At 38.9% G+C, this 21,851-nt stretch overlaps 1 protein-coding gene across 2 annotated transcripts in view; it reads right to left on the reverse strand.

The window, feature by feature from the left end:
* Window positions 1–21,851, reverse strand: part of pitpnm3 (PITPNM family member 3) — a 102,303-nt gene that overhangs the window by 76,309 nt on the left and 4,143 nt on the right. For both annotated transcript variants that reach the window (XM_013912486.1, XM_013912487.1), the window contains exon 2: window positions 1,816–1,911. In XM_013912486.1, the coding sequence (XP_013767940.1) occupies window positions 1,816–1,911 (96 nt within the window). The remainder of the gene's footprint in view (window positions 1–1,815; window positions 1,912–21,851) is intronic.

Genomic DNA, 21,851 nt, shown 5'->3' on the forward strand with positions numbered 1-21,851 from the left:
CATCTCCCAACAACATAGGACTTCTCTGGTTGGAAACCTATAGTAGAATTTTTACTTTACAAATTAGAGGCATGGCAGGTTCTCACAGAATTAGGTTCTTTCCCCATTAACCACCAATATTTAATCAAAGGACATAAGGGACATCTCCGTTTCTCTCTGCTTCACAGCCACGTGGGATATTTCTTGGCTGAGAGTGGAATTCCATGCTGCAGATAGTGTGAGGGTGATGAGGTACATCGGCTCACATATAAGGCATGTGTGCTATCTTTTCCCCCAGTGATTCCTCGCCACTGATAGGCGCCTCGATGCCGGCCTCATAAAATGCAGTGCAATGCACAGCTCTGCTCTGCAACAGCTGTGATAAGGATAAATATTTAATGTTTTCTAAGACTATGAGTTGTAAACGTGCCTTTTTTTGGCAAAGAGACTACGCGGGAGAGGGGAGGCAAGGAAAATCAAACAAAACTGAATGAAAATGGAAGGGAAAATGGCATCGATAAAAGCAAAAGTTAAGGACAAGACTGTTATATAAAGTTCCTCTACACCGAACATGTGACTTACATTTTCCCTTAAATGCAAAAATAGAAATGAGTGCAGCACTTTTTATCTGATACCCCAGAGGCACATTTTTATCATGTTTTCATCTCATACAAAAGAACACTAAACACCCGAAACTCTAAACACACTGCTGGATATTCACCGACCTAATGTAAAATAAGAACATGTTACACTACTAAAACCATAATTCAGAAGTGTCTCTACCATCAGACTCTTTGGGGATAAGCACTTGGAGTGGATAATTGGAGCGATAAGTGTTGTACTTATTCGCTGATTAACTCCCACTGGGACCGTGAAAAGGCTAGCAGTCCGGCATGTTCTCAAGTGTGTCTATTTATGGTCAAGCTGACATCTAAATGAATTTAAAAGGATCTTCAGCAGGAAAGTGGACAACAATTAAGAGTGACAGACTTCATTTGTCATCTATATCAAGTCCGGTCACTACAGCAATCATAAATACACAATACGGACCTTCTGCTTTGAAATACAAGGAGCTAATTAACCTTTGTCACAACCTGTTACATTTGTGTAGTTTTATTATTTGATTTATTATTCTGTAGTTGGAATTCAATCTTGTATGATATCCCAGATTCTTAATTGTTGAGATTAGCGATTATTGGCTCTTTTAAGCAAGTTTTCATCATTGAGAGAAGACACTGAAAAATACCTGCACCACCAATCGAAGCTGTCTATGTAATGTTTGTTTGATGAAACAGAAACAGACAACTCTGCAATCATTTGAAATTTGTTATTCATTGTTATTCGTGGTTCTTTGTATAATTCCGTTTGTTTTTCAGATTTGTTCCTTACTTTGTTTGTCTGCCTTGCACCCACATTATGCTGACAAATCATCTTGTATTCGTTGCTAGCAGCTGCACCCAGCTCCTTTTGGCCTCTTTTCCCTAAATACTAAACGAGGATGTGTCATTTTGTCCAGCAAGAGTTGCGGTTTTTTGTTACTTGTCCTTGCCAGCACAGATGCCTTTTTAAAATAGCGTTACTGCTATTTTTAATGTTTCCTTGAAGCCTAAACACACCTGGAACCTTTCAGTAATGAATAATTTATCTATCATAATGCCTACAGGATACATTTTCTTCAGCTCCTTCAGTGGAAAGGGCAGCAAGGAAAACAAGTATAGAGGTTTTTTGAAATGCTGATAATAAGTTTGGGTTCTTTCGTTCACTAATAATGTTGGAAAGTCCAAAAACTACAAGATGAAGGCACGAGGAGATGAGGACATGCAATTTCTTACTAACCTCTGGCGTCAAAGAACTCCTCATCGGAGCTGTCGACTGATTCTTGTGCAATATTCTGCAGGCACCAATGAGTGGCGCTGTGTTTTCTTGACGAACCTGTGAATCCAAAAAACAAAAGAGTGAAAATTCTGCTTTTAGAGTCGGTCAACATAATCCAGTAAATGAAGAAAGACAAGAACAGACAACTCAAACATATTTGTATTTTTTCCTTTTCTTTACGTTGGTTGACACCTCTAAAGATTTGGAGAGAAAAACAAGTGTGAAAGCCCCAGGTGGGAGTGCTTGGCCTTTCAAGTGTCACAGCAGGTGAAAAGGCCCAATTGGACTTTCCTTTGAGCACTGTCGCAGCCCACAAGTGTCTCAGCAAGACAGCCAGGCAGTGTTTTTCATGACCTTCTGATACAAGAACAGGGACAACAACAAAAAAATTTAAGCCTTTTTCCATTTGTTCACAGTGTTTACTCTCAAGTATCCACACATAAAACCACGGCAAACAGCCAAGAACAGCAAAATGATTTCTTAAAATTCACTGAAGTAGCAGTAGTCTGAAACACAGTGGGTCAAAACTGAGAAAACACAATGTCAACTCCACTGAATGTGCTGGACCTCAAGTGAAGTTCAAAAGGCCTGTACCAAAGTTCAGATGATGTTTATTTACGGTTTTGCTCCTTGGGACAGCAATGTGATAAAGCTCAAAGAAAGATTCCTCTGACCTCTGCTGCATTGTGATGATGTACTGGTAATGAACCACATTTCCTTCTTGACTCCTCCTGGTTTAATCTTAAAGCAACATTTTCGCATCTCCTTCAATGTGCAAGAATTCACTGGGCAGTATAACTTTTAGAATAGAACAGAATAGAATAGAACTTTATTAATCCCTTGGGGAGGTCCCTTCAGGGAAATTATGAATTATTTAGGAATTATTGTGAATTATGTCCTTCATTGCAAACCTACACGTGTAAGTTTACACTACAAATTTGTAATTGTTTAAAGCGATGTGTAAAAATACAGCTTATAAGGCAACAGGAAGAGTTTGCACAATATTAATTGAAAGTCAATATTCTGTATGACCACCTTTACTCTTCAACACACTCTGAACTCTCTCTAGCAAGCTTTCCTGTAATTTCTTTAAGTAGTCCTTAGGAGCAGTTCTCGAGGACATTCAACGCTCTTCTTGCCTGCCTTTTGCTCCATTCTCTCTCAAGATAGTCTCACACTGCTTCAATAATATTGTGGTTAGTGCTCTAGGGGGACCAGTCCATGACTGTCAGTGCTCCACTCTGTGTTTTTCCCCATAGAGGCTTTTACCTCATTAGCACTGCGTTTACCATCATTGACCTGTGGAAAAATAAAGCCATTGATAATCAAATGCTTTCCAAATGGTACTGCATCGTGGATCAAAATTTTACTTTATTTTCTGCGTTCATAATTTCATCAATCTTCGCATCATCCCCAACACCACTGTCAGAAATGCAGCACCAAACCATGACAGGGCCTCCACCGTGTTTTACAGGTGGCTGTGAACACTCACTGTTGTACCTCTCTCTTGATTTCCTTCATAAATATTGATGATTGTTTGAATCAGATATTCCAGAATTGGACTCATCACTATATTGCCATTGATTTTTGCTCCAGTTTTTGTGTAATTTGGCATACCTTAGCTTTTTCTCCCTGTTTCTCTTACTTAAGAACGCCTTCTTCACAGTGACTCTTTCACTGAGACCATTTCTATTGAGGCTTCAGTGAAGAGTCAACTACAGATTGAGATTGCAAGATTGCATGTCTCAGATTGTGTGTCAGGTCGTTGCTGGATTTTCAGTTTTATCTTCTTTTTTTTTTGCATGACTTTGTGCATGACTTTCAGATACTGTTACTCAGCTGTTTTTTTAAAAGCCTACCACTTCTTCTATACTCCACTTGTCCAAGTTCTTCAAATTCTTTAAGGACACCCTGGCACAGCATGCTGAGATATGCCAGGTTTTCAGGTGTTAGCTAGTGCAAAAATACTATTTATGTCTGTTAAATGATGTTATCTTTGGCAGTTTTCATAGATTCAGCTAACAAAATCAGAACAAATTATATGTTTTAAAATGGGACCTAGTAACAGTGCTTAAAGGTAACTAAAACTGATTCTTTGTCAAGCTGTCTGTTATGTGTAGACAGAACATTTATGTTTGAATGATTCACAAATCAAGGTTAAGTGGCTTAACAAACAAAAAATATTTTATCTAAAAAAATGGTTAGGTATCTACACTTGACTGAAAACGAGTGAAAACAAATTAATTAATTAAAAAAAATAAAAAACAGCCAACCAGCCAGCCTTTAGAAAGCCTAGAGAGCTATTGCTTAAGAACACTTTAGGTCTTGCACCTTGAAAGCAAAAAGACTTGTTGCACAGCAGCATATGTGATGAAAATTGCTAAATTATACCACCAATCATAGAAATCATGCAAATCCTAAATATTTAGCAAAGACAGAAAGACTGAATCTGACTACATTTCCATACAACAAGTTCTGCCAATTCAATTGTCCACTGAGGATATTTAGTGATATCGATCTACTGTAATGTATCAATCTACTTGCCTGGAACAGGCAAAGAGCAGAGGCATGCTGGCACAGGTGCATGTCTGCTCACACAATAGGTGACGAGAGAGTTTATTTACAATTTATAGCCGATACCAGGGAGGAAGAACCAAATAGTACAATAAAAATGATCTAATCTACTGTAATTCATAGATATAATGACTAAACATAAGTTTACAGATACCTACTGAAAAGCTAAAATTGTATTAAGTTATAGCATTTGACTGTTCCGGCTCTTTCCATATGTGTAAATCTGCAGAATGCAATGCAATGCTAACACAGCATTAGCTAACTTAATAGTTGTAACATTTGTATATATTAAAAACCTCAGAGGTGTATAATGGCTCAGTCACACTAGGGTAAAAAACAGGAAGGCATCATTTGCCCAATGATTGCATGGAAGTTTTTGGCATTCAGCAACCAATTTCAAGTAGTTGTGCAAGATTGCAAGGCAGCTGAACAGGCCCTCTGATGGAATCTGTCTCCAAAACATTGCAGTCTGTATCAGATTGACTGCAATCACTCTCAGAGCGATTGGTGAAGGTTTGCAAACAACCACCATCTATTATAAATGCAAACAAGCAACCAAGCTGGTTGCCAGCTGGTTGTAACCTAGTTATATTCCAGCAAACACCTATTTAGCCATTTAGCTTTTAAATTATCATCCTCTAGCTACTACATCACTGAGTAATTTCTGAATTTCTGTTTCAAATCTATGAGGTTCAGGTTCAACAAAAGATTTATAACAGACAGCAACAAAATTGCAATTTTCACAAATTTATCACAGTTAATTGCTCCATTATCACAAATTTATTTAGCAGCTTGACCCCAATTGCAAAGTAACAGCAGACTGATAGTAGACTGACTTCATCTTGATGCCATTTAATTGTTGTTTTGACGTAGCAAAAATGAAGACGGCTCCTGAATGTGAGCAGTCACAGGATCTTTCAAGCAATGATTTCAAAGGCAACAAGACTGCAATTTATTGAACCATTGCAATCGTTTTGATTATGCGTTGGTCTCAAACCACTGTTTTGCATAGTGTGACTATAGTATAAGCCTGGCTAGGAAGAACTTATGATTTCTTGTTGTAATATGAAGCCACACAGGCTCGGATCGTATAGCTTCATATTACGTCACATCTAGGCTGGCTCTTTACTCACACTGGACTGCTGTGAGGTAGCTCTATGATTATGGCATAAGGAATAACATGGATAGATGACTCAGTAACCTTGCTTTTCTCCCATAAAGGATGATGACATAAATAATCAACAGGCCTAATAAATAAGGATTAGGGTGAAGTTTGCTCTTCAACCTTTGACTTAGCAGCAACTTTCTCTATCAGCAAATTGTCCTCAAGGGACTATGGGATCCCTGAACCACAACGCAGCCTTTTCCCTTTTCTCTGCAATGGAGAATGATTGAGCAGGCTCAAGCGTGGATTAGTCCAGTCCTTGAGTGAGCATTTATTGTGCATCAACATTCAGACCAGCAGCAGCACCCCCAGCCAAAACTGCATTTTTCCAGCACATTACACAGGAATCCCTTATATACCATCCCTGAGTACTAATTTGTGTCAACAACCGGTCAGGGAGCCCAACGTACACAGAGCAAGGCAATCTAGCCAAAATATAATTCTCTGCTCACAGACAAATAAGCAATTACTGCACCAAACACCAAGATGATTGCTATTTCCAGGAAAACACTTTGAAATTGGAAATATTCCTCCACCCACTTTAACAAAATGGAAACAGGAGCTATAAATACATTTAAAATGCTCAGCAAAGCCTTGACCAGAAGACAGGTAAGTACAGCAGACAAAGCGCACATTATTCTATTATTCTGTAAGTGAGTCAGCAGTACAGTGCTATGAAACAACAGACAGCTGGCATGCCTGCTTGTGGTAGCCCACTTGCCCACCCTCTCATTTATATTTTATGTATTGTGTCAGACTGACTTCTGGCAGTGGCACAGACATCAAAACACAGCACGAAATACAAGATGAGATGGAGGACAATATCTGGTGTATTCATCTTTGCCTGGTTCAAGATTTGGAATGCATTTGGTTGTTCATTTGAGCTGCATTAGTTCTAACTATATCAACAGGGTCACACTCAATGGAAGAAACAATAATGAAGACATTATTTTTATTTGTGTGCAAAAAGGATGTATTAGAGCGATTTTATCCACCTAATTTAGGTGTTTGGCTTACATCCTGGACAAGAGATTATAGATTTATGCCTAAATGATTATGAGAGCAGAACTACTAATGCTGGCATTCACATTGTAATACTGCACAATCACACAAGCAGTACCTTTGAAAGGTGCTTTTTCTTTCAACAATCCCTGCAACCCCTGCATTCCCTGCCATCTGCAGTTATAAAAGATGATGGGGAAGATTGGTATATTTATCCTTTTCTGCAGTGTTTGATATTTGTCTGTGACGTTCATGTGGTGTCAGGGCAAGTATGGGATGGATGCTCTGGATTTATTTACTGTGTATTCTTATTGTATGTTACTGTATTGTTGATAGGGCTGTTCGATGACGATATATATCGGATGACGATATAAAAACGTCTATCGTTTCATTTTACGCTATCGTTTGTTTCGTGGTGTCACAAAATAAACTGTTTACGGCAATATTTTTTCACCGTTTTGATGGTCATGTAGTGGCTATATTAATTTCTTAAAGTTCTCTCTTTCTCTTATATTTAATATAACCACACTACGGACGTACAAGCGCCTGTTTCTATGCGTTGTGGTTAGCAACAACGACGGTAACACCATCGCGTGTCCGTGTGTTTATGTACCACATAAACCTTTCACAATAAAGCTCAAGATCCTGTTGAGACTTTTCAAAATAAACCGAATCACGTGAAAGAGCATGTGGCGAGTTTAAAGATAAGAAACTAAAAAAAGCCGTCAGGAGATTAAAAAAACAAAACTTAGGACAGGCTTTTCCCCGCAGCACGCCGTATAATAAATACTCACAAAGAAAACAGGGGCTGTTACAACTTATGTCTAAAAATGTATAGTTTCATGCATCTGTTAAAACACTCGACTCCAGCTACATGACGCGCAGCTGCAAACACTTCCCTCTCTCTCTAATAAATAACTGATTACAAAACCGGTAACCCTATAAAATAATATAGTATGTATGAATGGTTGAGTATAGCAGTTAATGTTGGGAATAAAGCTGTGATTCTACTGTACATAGTGAGCTTGGAAGACTTGGTCATGTTTGCATTCTACATGAAAGCAGGCAAACACTCTCAAAGGGCAAAACACAAACTTTCAGGCTTGTATGGTTACAAGTCTCTACCTGTATGTAATATCTGAGCCGTCACTCTCCACTGTGCTATCTATTTTACTGTCAGCTGTTTGAAAGAGCCGTGATGTGAAAGCGTACTGATGGGAGGAGGCGTTCCTGCATGCCACAGAGTTGAAAAGGATGGTGGGCAAGGAAAGCACATGCTGAGTGTGAAGAGAAGCCCATGGGGTTCACAGCATCCTAACTACTTTAAAAATAAAAATTCTTACTTTCCACATATACCAAGTCAGCTGCTGCCTTAAAAAACAGCCAAGCAGGGCGCTCCATTGTGGGATTTGATTTGTCGAGTGCCCTGCATACACTGTCAGTCACCTTATGAGATCCTCCAAGTGTTTTTAAAGTGCTACTTTTTTTATTCAGTGGACCTACAGCTGGCACCGATACCAAACTAATGAATATTCTGTGGATGTTACTACATTCAGTTTACTTTTGGAGCTGCGCATGCACTCTGAATGCATTATTAGGTTTAGGAAATCTAACCAATTGCTTGGGTGGCTGAAACCTCACACCAGAGTGCCTATATCACCACGCAGTGCCTTCCCCACTGGGTAATGGAAATGATTGCTGTAAGTCCCCACAGGGCATTCATCCTACACTATACCCCAACAGATACTGGTGACAGCTTGAAAGAACTACAGACTATGATCAAGCAAACTGCAAACAGTATAAATTTCAGCATCTTGCTGGTTTATGGAAACCAACAGGCTTTAGTAAGCCCTATTAGTAACTGAAAATTAATATTTTGAGTCAGACTGCTGAGACTAATAGTCCTCTTCTATCTACTTTCAATGCATATGTGAATTGCAGCTACCCCAGTATTCACTTAGCTCTAAAATAGAGTCAGTCCCATGTTAAAATGTCCAACAGCAACATGGTTGCAGCCAACCACAAAATACTGTTTAGGTTTCTATTGCTAATTTCCTCTTTTTATTATTTTATACCTGTTTTTATTTAGTTATTTAAAAACACACCCATTTGGATTAGGCATAAAGTCACAAAAACCTGTAGCCAGTAGATGTCTGGTAACCATCAACTCGAGTGACTGAACCTGACCTCTCAAACTTGTTATCTAAAAGTAGAACGGTTTGCTGCAGGGTAAGACTGTCCTAGAAGTTTGAGCTCCAGTTTTGAAAAGTGACATTATAATATTTCTATAGTCTCCTACTTAGCACTAATTAGTAGGTACCTATGTCTATGATTTGCACCCATACAGTTAACGAATACAATTTGGTTGCTTAAGCTCTAACTTCTCATTCAAATATGGCAACTCCAAATCCAAAACAAAACAAAATCAACACGGCAGCAGATAAAACCCTAACAGGCTTCACAACGTAGACTCCAGAAATTATTATACATACTCTATGGGGAGAGTAGGTACCTGATCTACAGGTTTAATGGCCTGGGTTCATAATCTTTTTCGCCTTGTAAAACTGCCTTAGATTAACGGACACTTTTTAATCCATCCATTTAGTGCAGCTTGCTTCACAACAACATCTTGTCACCACTTAGCTCTACTAAGTATGCTGTGAAGAGTGTTGTTTTCTGTACCCTTGCCACTCCCAGTGCACACACATTTTTTGTGATGCATTTGCACAGGAACACGACTGTTGATGTAATCGGGTTGTAGTTCCAAGTCCCAGTTGTGTTTAATTATTAACACCACTTAACACTGAAAGCTCTAAAACACAAAAGTGCTGTGTTTTTAAAAACAAATTGGAGGAAAGAAGTATTGGAAGTCATGACAGCATACTGTGTCAATAACTACCACTCGCCTCTTACTGTTCTTTCGACAGTGATGCTTTACAGGAGAAACGCTTTTGGGAAGATAAAGATTCAGAAAGTCAGCTTAGTGAGAGTGAACTGAACGAATCATAACAAATAAACAGGTCAGACACAGGACTGTCATCCTGGAGTTAAAGTCCATGTCCTATATGAAATCAGAAGTTCTTCTGGACTATTTTGAATATGGTTGACTTAATCACAGTTTATTTACATTTATTAATACATGCATATATACATTTAATACATTTGTACACACATATATATTTATGCACATTTTCTGTTATAGCAATATTTTTGCAGTAAGCCCTCAAGGCAAACTTCTCCCATTTGCCAGTGCTTTTAAATGAAGGCTACTCTCAGGGAACTCCTAACATATTTGTGTTTATCAATATCTGATTTTGATCTTACAATATTCATTTGCAGTATGTATGTTGAAGCGCCTACAGTGCTTAGTTAAGATTAGAGAAAGACTGTGGTCTGGTTTTAAATTCAGCAGCGGCTGTGGATGCACGGTGCACATTTATTTTATTTTGCACTTTTATGGTGCAATAATAATAATAATAACAGCTTTAACAAACAAATGGGTTTGTTTTCTGAGGGATGACTCAGATATGCTAAAACTGTTCAAACAAAATTGATAATTCATCAGTTACTCTGATCATACTGCCTTTGTCTGCAAAAATCAAAGGCAAAATCCAAACAGCTGCTCTTTGAAATTGAATGTGCAACTTATGGAAACTAACAAAGACCGAGGGAGAGAAGCTCAGCACTTCACTGGACAATGTTCAAAGAAAGCCCATGTCTAAATATCTAAAAAGCTTTCCTTCAGAGCAGCAACACAGCAACACGAGGCTGCTCGTGATTCATCCTTCTTTCATCTCTTTCTTTCCTTTATTTACTTGCAACAGCGTTTAAACAGAAGCCTGCCGCCAGCTGAAATGGTGAGCTGACAGTATCTGTTACCAAAGCACCTCCACTGCAATCACCCTCTATCTACCACTTGCATACAGCAATGACTCAAGAGCTTTGCTGCACACATGTTGTGGCAGTGTTGCATGTGTGAACAATTTGCCGCAGGAATTTTTATGCATCAAATGTTTTGACTTTCAAAGTAAGCGGAGGATGATTAGCTCAAAATAACAGGTGAATTTCAAGCATTTTGACATACATCATACGCCTCTCACCCCTTTAAAACTGCTCCTACCCTATTTTTCAGCTACAGAAGCCAGCTGTAAAAGAAAAAAAAAAACTATCAAGGGCGATGTATGTAATTTTCTCACCACAAAATAGGTGAAAAATAGCAGTGTATTCAGCAGTTCAGCAGCCACATATTTAGAAACCAACAATAAAGCAAAAAGAAGAATGAATGCTGGACATGCATCACATGGGGGTAAATAAATACTGCTCCAGCAATTTCTGCTGAATGCTTAGTACAATCCTAGTTGTTCATGGTGAGCAAACACCTCCAAATTGTGTCACAATTTCAGCTTCAGCATGAATTCAAACCAGAATATATGAAATGTTGGTGTGGAGGCGTTCAAATTTTCACAGACACCTGAATGGGACAAAAGTGACACTAAGTAATATAACTAATAAATGCTCTATATATTAATGTTATGATATTATTAACTGTCCAGTGTTCAATATGTTATTATTTCCATGTTTATAAATAAATAATTTATACAAATATGCAATTATACACTCACAAGCCACTTTATTAGGTATTAGGAGATTTTGGTCCATGTTGAGGTGACAGCATCACACAGTTGCTGCAGATTTGTCAGCTACACATATACAAATCTTCGGTCACCATACCCCAAAGGTACTCAAGTAAGCTGATTGGTAGTTGGGTAAAATGTGTTAGAGAAAATATCCCACACATATTACACCAACACCAGCCTGAACCCTTGGCACAACTGGCCAGATTCTGGCCCCACTGTCCAAATGTCACAGCAGACATGAAGATCAGACCTAGCAGTGTTTTTCCCAATCTGCTATTGTATTGTGCTCTTCTGCCAACCTTGATTGTAACAAGTGGCTATTAGAGTTACTGCTGCCTTTCTATCAGCTCAAAGCAGCCTGTGACCTCTAGTATCAATAAGACATTTTAGATGGATAGATAATTCAGCATCTGGTAAGTTTAGTGTATAACATGGTTGTGTCATTGTTGTACAGTTATGATGGGCCAAAAACTGCTGCAGGTTTCCAAACACAGCAAAACGAGTGAAGACAAAGAGACTGTAACAAAAAAAAAAAGCAAACTCCTTCATCTTCAGGCAGTATAAACACATTAAGTAGGATTTATCTACTTAAAGAAACTTCCCTGGATTAGGCACTGAGCAACTACTGGACTGCATCTTTCAAGCTCCAGCTGACTCTCCGCCAACAGAAGCTACTTGGTTTTCCTTTAAGGATGTTTATCTGTCAATGCAAATGGTGTTTAGCTGCTTTCAGTTAGTTGAGCCAAAGAGAGAAAGAGAAGCATACGCTGCATGGTTGCTTGAAAAATCTCTTAGAGGAATTTCTGCTTTACAGCAACCAAAAAATATTAAGAATTCAGATTTTTACAACATTACAGGCAAGAGTGAATATTTAAAAATCTGAAGTCAGAGTTCTAATAGAGTATTTTCATTTGTGAAGGTGTTAAAAGCAAATGGGCTTTAACTCTGTTACGAAAAAAGGCACACAAAAATGTGTAAAGAGTTCAATCAATAAACAGGACTGGAATGGAAATTAAAAAATTAAATCAATATCCAGCTGTACTTAAGGTGATAAGTTGCTGTATGTGTGACTAGTCTGTACTTATAAATCAAAAGCAACATCAACAGTATAATAAGTGAGCAAAGAACATCTCTCATCCTGCATGACTCATATGTTATAGGACATTCACAGTGGGAGAAAAACCTCTCTCTGACTCAGGCTATTCTATTTAAACAAACCCTACAATTTATTAATCTATATGCTATTTCCCATTGATTTTCAGCCTGTTTGCTATATTTAAGTAAAATTCAGTAGAAATACGTTAATTTGAGGTGGGAATTACCAGGCTCGATTTCACAATGTGAAACATTCTTTTTAGTAGACTATTGTGACTGAGCCATTGCTTTGCTCTAAATTAGTAGGTAGCTTTGTCCAGCTAAGTGTGCCCAGTGTTGGATGGTTTTTCGGTTGAGTTGATTTAACTTAAGTTTGCTCAGCTAATATTACTTCAGGATGGTGGTGCATGAGATGAGCCCTCTTGTTCGTAGTATTCCCAGAGTATTATAATTTATTTAATAAACTATCTATACCTGGTGTTTCTTGTATCAACACAATATCACAATACAAATATCGCAATGCAATTTTTCCCCCCTAACCGTTATCTGTAGCACTGTAATAAGGGCAAGTCTTCACTACTCAGTAGCTGCAGCTGTTGAAGAGACTGTGAAACTAGAGATTCAGGGAGAGAAACAGGAAACAGTTCTGATGCACCTCCTGAAAGATTTATAATTGAACTCATTTATCTTTCTAGCTTCCCTAATACATAAAATACAAGTCTGCCAAAAACTCTACTAAGATAATATCTCACCTCAGGCTGACGCTTATATAACCTCAATAATTTTGTTAAACTATTTGTAAAAAAAAATCAAGTAATGAATACACATAATAAACACATAGTACATAAAAGCTTCAGCACATAATGAGGTTATAAACAGGACAACATTTGGTGGTATCAAGCCCACAAAGAGTACTAAATCTGTGGTTCATTAGCTGGTAACGTATCCAGAGGTTGTGGTAATTCATCTATATCATCTGCAAGTTGATCATGCACCTGACTTTAATTGCAGTGAAATAGCCAAGCAGGTGGCTTTGCAGGAAGTCACCATTTCTCAAAATCACGCAGCATCTATTCATGTGTGTTTTGTGCTTTTTGGAGGGTTTTGTTTTTTTTTACAAAGTGGAACAAAAGGAGTGCTAACAAAAGGAACAAAGTGAATTATAAATTCAGCAGAATGCAGACATTAAACCGCCTTAAAAACTTGCTGATACACAGTGGTGCAAAAAGGTTGCTAAGAGAGCATGCTGTGTTATTTTCAATGTAATGCAGTAACTACTGCAGAGAAAACACCTCCTTATAACGCACTGTTCTTCTCAGATAGTTATGCTCTACAGGTTTTCACATGTTTAACAAGAGTGTGTTCACACTTGCAAGTGTTGTTTAGGTTTTATGTATTATAGGATTCACACTTCTAACATGTAAAAGTTGTAAATACAATGAACAAAGAGGTTATATGAACTAACAAGTACCTCTTATTCTGCAATATCCTACATTGTCCCACATGCAAGATTCAAAGCACTGTTCTTATTCTGGTGACTGAGTAGGCACTTAGTCAAAGGAGCTTGCAAAGAAAAGCGTCTGGACTTCTTTAAGTTGCTTGAAGATGTTTCACCTCTCGTCCGAGAAGCTTCTTCAGTTCTAAGGTGAAATGGTGGAGAGTCCCAGATTTAAACCTAGTGGGAGTATCCCCCCACAGAGGGACAAAGGACCCCCTGATGATCCTCTAATCGCCTGAGCCAAGGTGTGAAACTGGGTGTGGGTCCCAATCAGCCAGGGTTTCGGGTGAGCTCATTGTGAAACCTGGCCCCACCTTATCATGCGAATTCCTGAGGTCAGATTGCCCAGGATGTGAGTGGGCGTTAAGGCGTCTGGGGAGGGAACTCAAAACTGGATTATAGATGGCAGAGAGTTGGTGTCGTAAACCACCGCCTCTGTTCAAAGATGGTCGCTCACAGTGGACATAGATGGCTTCTTTCACTCCTCTTTCAAACCATCTGTCCTCTCTGTCCAAAATGTGAACATTGGCATCCTCCATTGATGGGAGTCAAAGAGGAAGTACTGGTCCGTGTGTGTGGGCTTCCGGTAAACTTCGATGTTGAGGTTGCCATTCTCTTCAATGTGCACAGCGCAGTCCAGGGAAGGCAACAAGTTATCCTTTGTGTCTTCCCTGGTGAACTTGATGTTTTTATCCACAGCGACTTCACAAGCGCATGGCACAACATAGAAGAGCCACCTCCACAGGACAAGACTCAGAAGTTCATCTGCATCTTAAGGATAAAGGTCACTCTTTCGAGGATGCCAATGTTCACATTTTGGACAGAGAGGACAGATGGTTTGAAAGAGGAGTGAAAGAAGCCATCTATGTCCACTGTGAGCGACCATCTTTGAACAGAGGCGGTGGTTTACGACACCAACTCTCTGCCATCTAAAATCCACTTAGGAGATCCCTCCCCAGACGCCTTAACGCCCACGCACACCCTGGGCAATCTGACCTCAGGAATTCGCATGATAAGGTGGGGCCAGGTTTCACAATGAGCTCACCCGAAACCCTGGCTGATTGGGACCCACACCCAGTTTCACACCTTGGTTCAGGCGATTAGAGGATCATCAGGGGTCCTTTTGTCCCTCTGTGGGGGGAAACTCCCACTAGGTTTAAATCTGGGACTCCCCACCATATGACCTTAGAACTGAAGAAGCTTCTCGGATGAGAGGTGAAACGTCTTCAAGCAACTTAAAGAAGTCCAGGTGCTTTTCTTTGCAAGCTCCTTTGACTACGATGACCTGGATGACTGAGAACCTTCACAGACGAGTAGGCACTTAATTACACTGAAAGCTTTATCCATCTTCTCTGGTAGTTATGAAGTGCTTACCCTCACAGAGAAGTTACATATGTGCATTAGTCAAGACTGCACCTGATCTCCTTCTTAATAGCAACAGCCAGCAAGAAATAAAAGAAGGAAAGTGTGTCTCGTGTAGTGGACAGGACCATCACATTGGTCATAAACTAAATTTGCCACAAAAAGTTGTTTACTTCCACTTGAGAGGGACTGCTTCAGGAATTAAGAGAATAAACCTTAAATTTTATGAGAATGAAGTTATTATTACCTTTTGTACACGTGCACAGATAGACGAGGCATCTATTTTAAGTACACTAATGAAAATTTGTAGATCAACATCATTCTTCCATTTTTTGTGTGCAAGAACACAAATAATATACACTCACCAGTGTTGTTCAGTATGAACAAAAGCACGGATCCATCGTGCCTCATATCAAAGTTCATGCTGTTTCTGGTGGTGTGATGATGTGGTACACTTTGCTTAGTATTGCAGTGTAACTAAAAAAGTGTACCTAATGAAGTGGTCAGTGAGTGACAGAAAGAATTAATTTATATTTTATTAACAGTTAACAATTTCAGGGTTTGTCATGACACTGAGCTGTTATTTGTTTCTCGAGTTTGGTGGTATAAAGGTGTGCTATTGTCATTAAAAATGACAAAGTTACTTAGGATTATTAAAAATGTGTAAATGTCACATTCTTCAGTTTATGTCACAATTATACATGTATTTGGCATAAAATGAGATACTATTGCATACATTATAATAACTTAAAAATATATGCAAATGGATCCTGTAAGATTTACAACCTGACTGCACAGCAATAACACTTGGCTGATATGCCTGGATTTATTGGCGTCACATTTCGGCTTTTTGGCCCACATGGCTCACAGGCTACATTAAGTGAAACTTAATAGACACACATTAATCTGCAGAGCATTAACACAGGACCAATCTTTTCTACTGGATAGCAGCAGCTTTTGAAGTTTTGAAATTAGAGATTCAGGATAGTAACTCCAGGAGAGAAATAAGAAATAGTTTTGGTGCAGCTCCTGAAAGATTTATAATTGAACTCATGTGTCTTCCTGACTTCCCTATTACATAACATGCCTCAACATCTCTGTCAAATACTTTACTAAGAAGATAACATCTCACCTCCGACTGCACAGCTGACTCCAGCTATGCAGAGAATGACTCTTGTGTAAACTCCTGCGTTAAATTTAACCATGAGCTAAATTGTTTGGCTTCCAATATTCACAAAAAGAAAAGCTTAACATAAAACATGACATTCTCATTTTGTCCTGCGTTATAAAATCCAGTGCACCACTTTCCTGTATCTCTAAAAACACCAAACTCATTTCCTGCCCGGCGAGTTCTCGTCCCGGAGAATCAAACACTGCTCTTCTGAAAGAAGAGCTGCTGACGTCTTCAAATTACGCACAAGGTGTCCTTCAGTTTCTGTGCCTTGACTGTCGTCCAAGACTTATTGGAAGCCTAGAGATAAGAGTTCATTTTTAAAGAGGAGGTTGTGCTGTGGAACTGGAGGAAGTCAGAAGTTTGCAAGCAAGGTGACCATAGTTTGTCCTGTTTGGGAGATGCTTTTTAGTTTTGCTTTTACTGGTTATGTTTAAGATAAGATTGTGGTTTCATAGCATTAAGCTTGGATACTGAAAAATTAAGCTTACCCAGTAACACATATAGACACTTTATCAGTGTCTATATACGCTGAGTTGAGTATGACAGACCTGCCTTACTGTCACCTAAAATGGCCTATATTTGTATAGCGTCTACACCTCAGATAAGAAAGGAAATTTTGTGTGTAATTTGGAGGGATATTGTGGCATCTCTACTAGTACTCTAGGTGAAATGACAAAAAGAAAGCCTTTGTTTTTCAATTGACTCATGTTTTAAGCTCGGGAAAACTAATCATGTTAAATAATTGTGATCTCAAAACTGACTAAAATTTTCATGGTTATATAGGTTTTGCCAGCTGGGATAGGCTGCAGCTCACCATGCAACCCTGACTTGGACAAGCAGAGGATGGATGGATGGATGGATGGATGGATGGTTTTTTTATCTAACCACAACCTTCCACAACCTTTATATTCATCTTTCAACAGAACAAAAATCTGCCAGTAAAGCAGTCCACTGTTAAGAAATCATTCTTACTGCCACGTCTTATTGAACTAGACATGTAATAATGATCATTTGTGTAGGCAAGATAAAAGTATTGCAGTTTTGAAAGTGAAAATTGCTTCAGTGTGAGCCTGCAGAAGGTTAAAAGTGCCGTGGGTTTTGAAAATAAGGAGCAAGCCCTCAGCATTGAAGATGGCCCCATACCGAGGATCACTCTCCATCAGAGACCTCATCTGCTTTTGATCAGCTGCTACCTAAAGAAATTTCTTCCAGTCAGAGCTTTATCTCTCACTGCCCTCTCAAGCCCAGATGGCCTGTAAGCTACACTTGTGCCAATCTGCTCATTGTATAATTACCAGAATTTAATACTCAAGGAAGTCTAAACAACTAACAGCCCCTAAAAGAGCAATGGGCTGCAGTGGCAGGCAGGAAGGGCAGAAGAGCTCTCTGGTGGTGCAAACCACTTCTGAGTGATTATTGGACAAGCCACAGCATCAGAGTGTGATATCTGCATTGTCAAAGGGAAAACCAATTTAGCTTTTCTTTTGTGAATGAACCAGAAGGAGGAAACTGCTGATATTACAACACGAAACATGTCCCAGTAAAGATGAAGCTGACTAGATGTAGCACTGAGCAGATTCTTTGTCGGCTCAGTCTTTTTATGTCGTGCCTCAGCAATCGTCTCATGGTAAACAATAAACAACAATATACCCAGCCCTGCAATACAAATAACTATTAGTCGTAGTTTTTGTAATGCAATTAAGCCTGCATGCAAAGCTTAAATCAATCAGTACAGTCAACGAGAGACACAGATCACCTTTGTGTATGCCATTACCTAAACTTTAGCTGCACAGATCAGCACTTCCAATTGACTGTTAATGGACTGCTACACTACGATTAGATAATGATTATCATTGCTGACCGTGTTCTGCATCCCTGTCTGTCTGTGCAGTGATGGCCACATATTGCTGTACTGTTTGTCTTGCTTGAAGAAGACTTCTTGCTGGTTTACATTGTGAAGTCTACAGTTTATGGTAATATAATCTGAAACTGGATTGGTTATAAATAGAGATGTGGCATAAATCAAAATTTTAGTACCTGACAGCAAAGGAGTCACTGCACTACCACTAAGCAATAATAAAATTCTACACAGAATTCAAAGAACACAAACCATTAAATGAAATGACCGAAAGATAAATTATGTTCTGTCTAGGTTGTGTTTAAAATATTTTATAATTTGGCTCACGTGCAGAAGCAGAAACAAGATGTAAAACCTAAAGTAATATAGTTTTTCAACCTTTTAAGTTGATGCGACAAACCTGTTAGCAAAGAAATGCCTGTTTATGGTTACATTATTTTTATGTAAACCCATATTTACTGAGTTTTTGATCACCACCATCTTCTGAGACAATGATGGTAAGCACTTTTCTACTCTACCTGCTCACTCAGCATGTTTTAAACATTTCTCATTCACCCAAACACTTTTTTCTTCATCTAAGTGCTTTCTATCTACATTCTCGCACACGTGCAGACGCACTCCAATGAATGCACAAGGAGGGTCTTTTGGCATGTAGACTGGAGGGGATCGAACCACCAACCTTCCAATTAGTAAATACACTGTTCTACCTCCCACCGGATATTGTTTAGCTCATTAGCTGCTAAATCTTTTTAGCAGCTAAGGTTTTTATAAGCCAACATTTTTGGTATCGGATAGATGCTGTGCAGCAGCTTTATCAGTACGTTTATTTACTGAAGGCTAAACTAAACTAAACTAAAACTGTGTCACAATTGCGCCTTGAAATCACAAAAATATTCAGTTTGTGTCAAAAAAAACAAAACAAACAAAAAAAAATGGAGAAATCTTTTTGAGATGCAGGAACCAATGAATGTTTTGACTTTGCCAACTGACATTTAGAAAAGAAATCTGAAATCAGAATCAGTCAAGAAAACTGCAATTGCTGCATCTCTACTATCAAGTGCAGCTTTTAAAAGCTGCCAAACAATTCATCAACGTGAATGGCGATTTAACTCAGGCCCGTGTGTTTAAAGCCCTGAGCAATGGAAATTACCAGAAACCCAGAATGGTGTCATCTTGCTCGCAACATTTTGTTCCCTACTGGCAGGACACGGGATAGATGTTAAACTAAGTGCTTCTGCTAATAGCTCAGCATTATAATGCTGAGTAATTGTGCCTTTAAAAAAACCTTTTCTGGAGTCTGTGAATATGATTCAGCAAAGCGAAAAATAGAAAACACAGGTTGTGCCTTCCACACCACATCAAGACTTTTGGCTGTGACAGATGACAAGTGAACTATTGCCGTGCTCCAGTTGAGCTGGTCCCCTGCCACTGCCTCTTCTGTGACCTCAAACAGCAGCAGCAGCCTAGCTGCTCTGTGCGTTGTGAATCGCTGCTCCCGGACACAAGCCCACTGTGCCTCCCCATGACAAACAGCTATTAAATTCAAATTAACACTGTTTTGTATGATCAAATAAAATAACAGAGGTCACAGGCTGAATGCATTAGCGCACGCCTCTGTAGAATTCAGAGAACATTGTGTTGCTGTTTGATAAACAAGCTGTCTGGGGACCGTTTTACCAGTTTGACAACACTATACACAGCTGGTGCTGGCAGTATAATGCAGTATATAAAGTATTCATCGTGTCTTAAAGTGAGTGATAAGAATTGGGTTTGGGGAATCACTGACAGTGCAGAATCAATTTTTTTCAGAAAATGTGCCACCAGTCTATTCTCCGTGAAGAAACATCACAAAACAAATTATTTTAACATAAAAATACTGCCATCCCCCCTATTCACTTTTGCAGAGAGTGAAAAGTAGGAGCAGAAAGAAAGAAAGAAAGAAAGAAAGGGGAGAGACTGTTCACCAGCATCATCCAGTTCTATTTTTAGCTTGACGGTAAATCTCAGCAAAACACCAGGTAGCCTACCCATTTATTTTATTTGGACAGCAACTGAAAGAAAAGGCTTTCTGGCTGATCTAGATTCATCAGCTCTGAGAAATACAAAAACTCAAAGGTGCAATCTTGCACTGAGCTTTGGAATAGTGAGTGAAGTCAAACAGAGGACAAACAGTGGAATCTTTAAGACTGTACTCTGTGGGGAGGGAGGAGGTGACGAAGCTGACCGACGGTGATTCGAAAAAAAATTCTTAATAGAGGTATGGCACCACAGTACCTGTCTGGCTCCAAGGTTCAGCTTATAGTGGAAGCAGAAACAGGGATGCACAATCAAGTGTAAAACTGAAGTGTGAATTCCCGTGCCAGCTGGTTGAATTACTGGTCTCATTAAAAGATAATAAACTATCAAATGTAATGTTGAGCTGCTTGCAGAAATAAACATTACACATTTGTATTTCAGGGTAGCACTATTATGATCATATAAAAACCACAAAGGGTTAGGGCTGCTCAATTAATCGAATTTTAATCTCGATTACGATCTGGGCTTTCAACGATCATTAAAAATGACTGAGCTGATTATTAGCACCTCCCTCGTGCTTTACTCTCGCGCTGCTCCGTGGGGCAAATCGAGCGCACCTCTCTGCATTTCGAACACGCGTCACAACAATTAAGAGGACCCGGGGGAAGCTCGGAAAGCTTAGCAGAAGTTATTTGGAGAGGAGAGTGACTGCTGTTGGTTGAAAAGAGAGGTAAAAAAAAAAAACTTCAGTGGTGTGGAAACATTATGGGTTCGCGGAGTCAGACGTGGATCAAGTAGACACAGTTTGTACGTAGCTGCACCACAGAACAACGCTGCAAAGTTCACTAAACATAGATGTTTACATTTTTCATTCATTTCTTATATTGCAAACATTTGCACTGTTATCAGTATTTGCACACTATTTTATATTATTTTTTTAAGTCATTGTTCAATACATTGTTATTGTTAAATAAATATCGTCAAATAATCGCGATCTCAATTTCAGTGAAAATAATCGTGATTATCATTTTTGCCATAATCGAGCAGCCCTACAAAGGGTCATACAAAACCTTGTGCTAAAATGATGACTTTGTTTTTTTTAACATTTAAATTGTCATTAAGTTACAAAGACATCAAAAGTTTATGATATTTCTTGTTTGTTTGTTTTGGGGTTTTTTGCCACAAGGTAGCAGTAATGCAACTACAAGCTACAAACAAGAAAAACATAAGAAGCATGTTAAGATGCTACCAGTAAAATTGGATTAGATACTCATTTGCAACAGTATTGATACTAACAGTGCAGTCTTTGCTTCCTCCAGTTGACACACAGCTTCACACCACCCCTGAATCTGAATCACAGGCAGGCATTGATTCCGCCCCTCCCCTCAGCTAGCAGCTGAACACATGAACCAGCTAGCAGCTAAACACATGCACACCATCAAGACAAATTTAGCAAAGCAATGTTAAAGACCATCACCCCAGTCTTTATGAAGAATTTTGTTAGATCAGTAAAGCTCCTGTTTGAACAACATTTAAGTATTAAACAGTTCTACATGTTAACTTGCATGGCACACACTTTGTTAATGTTAACCAACAGTCGCACTAGCTATCCTTCT

This window comes from Pundamilia nyererei, unplaced genomic scaffold (assembly GCF_000239375.1).
Source record: "Pundamilia nyererei isolate P.nyererei 1_Seehausen unplaced genomic scaffold, PunNye1.0 scaffold00091, whole genome shotgun sequence".
NCBI lineage: Eukaryota > Metazoa > Chordata > Actinopteri > Cichliformes > Cichlidae > Pundamilia > Pundamilia nyererei.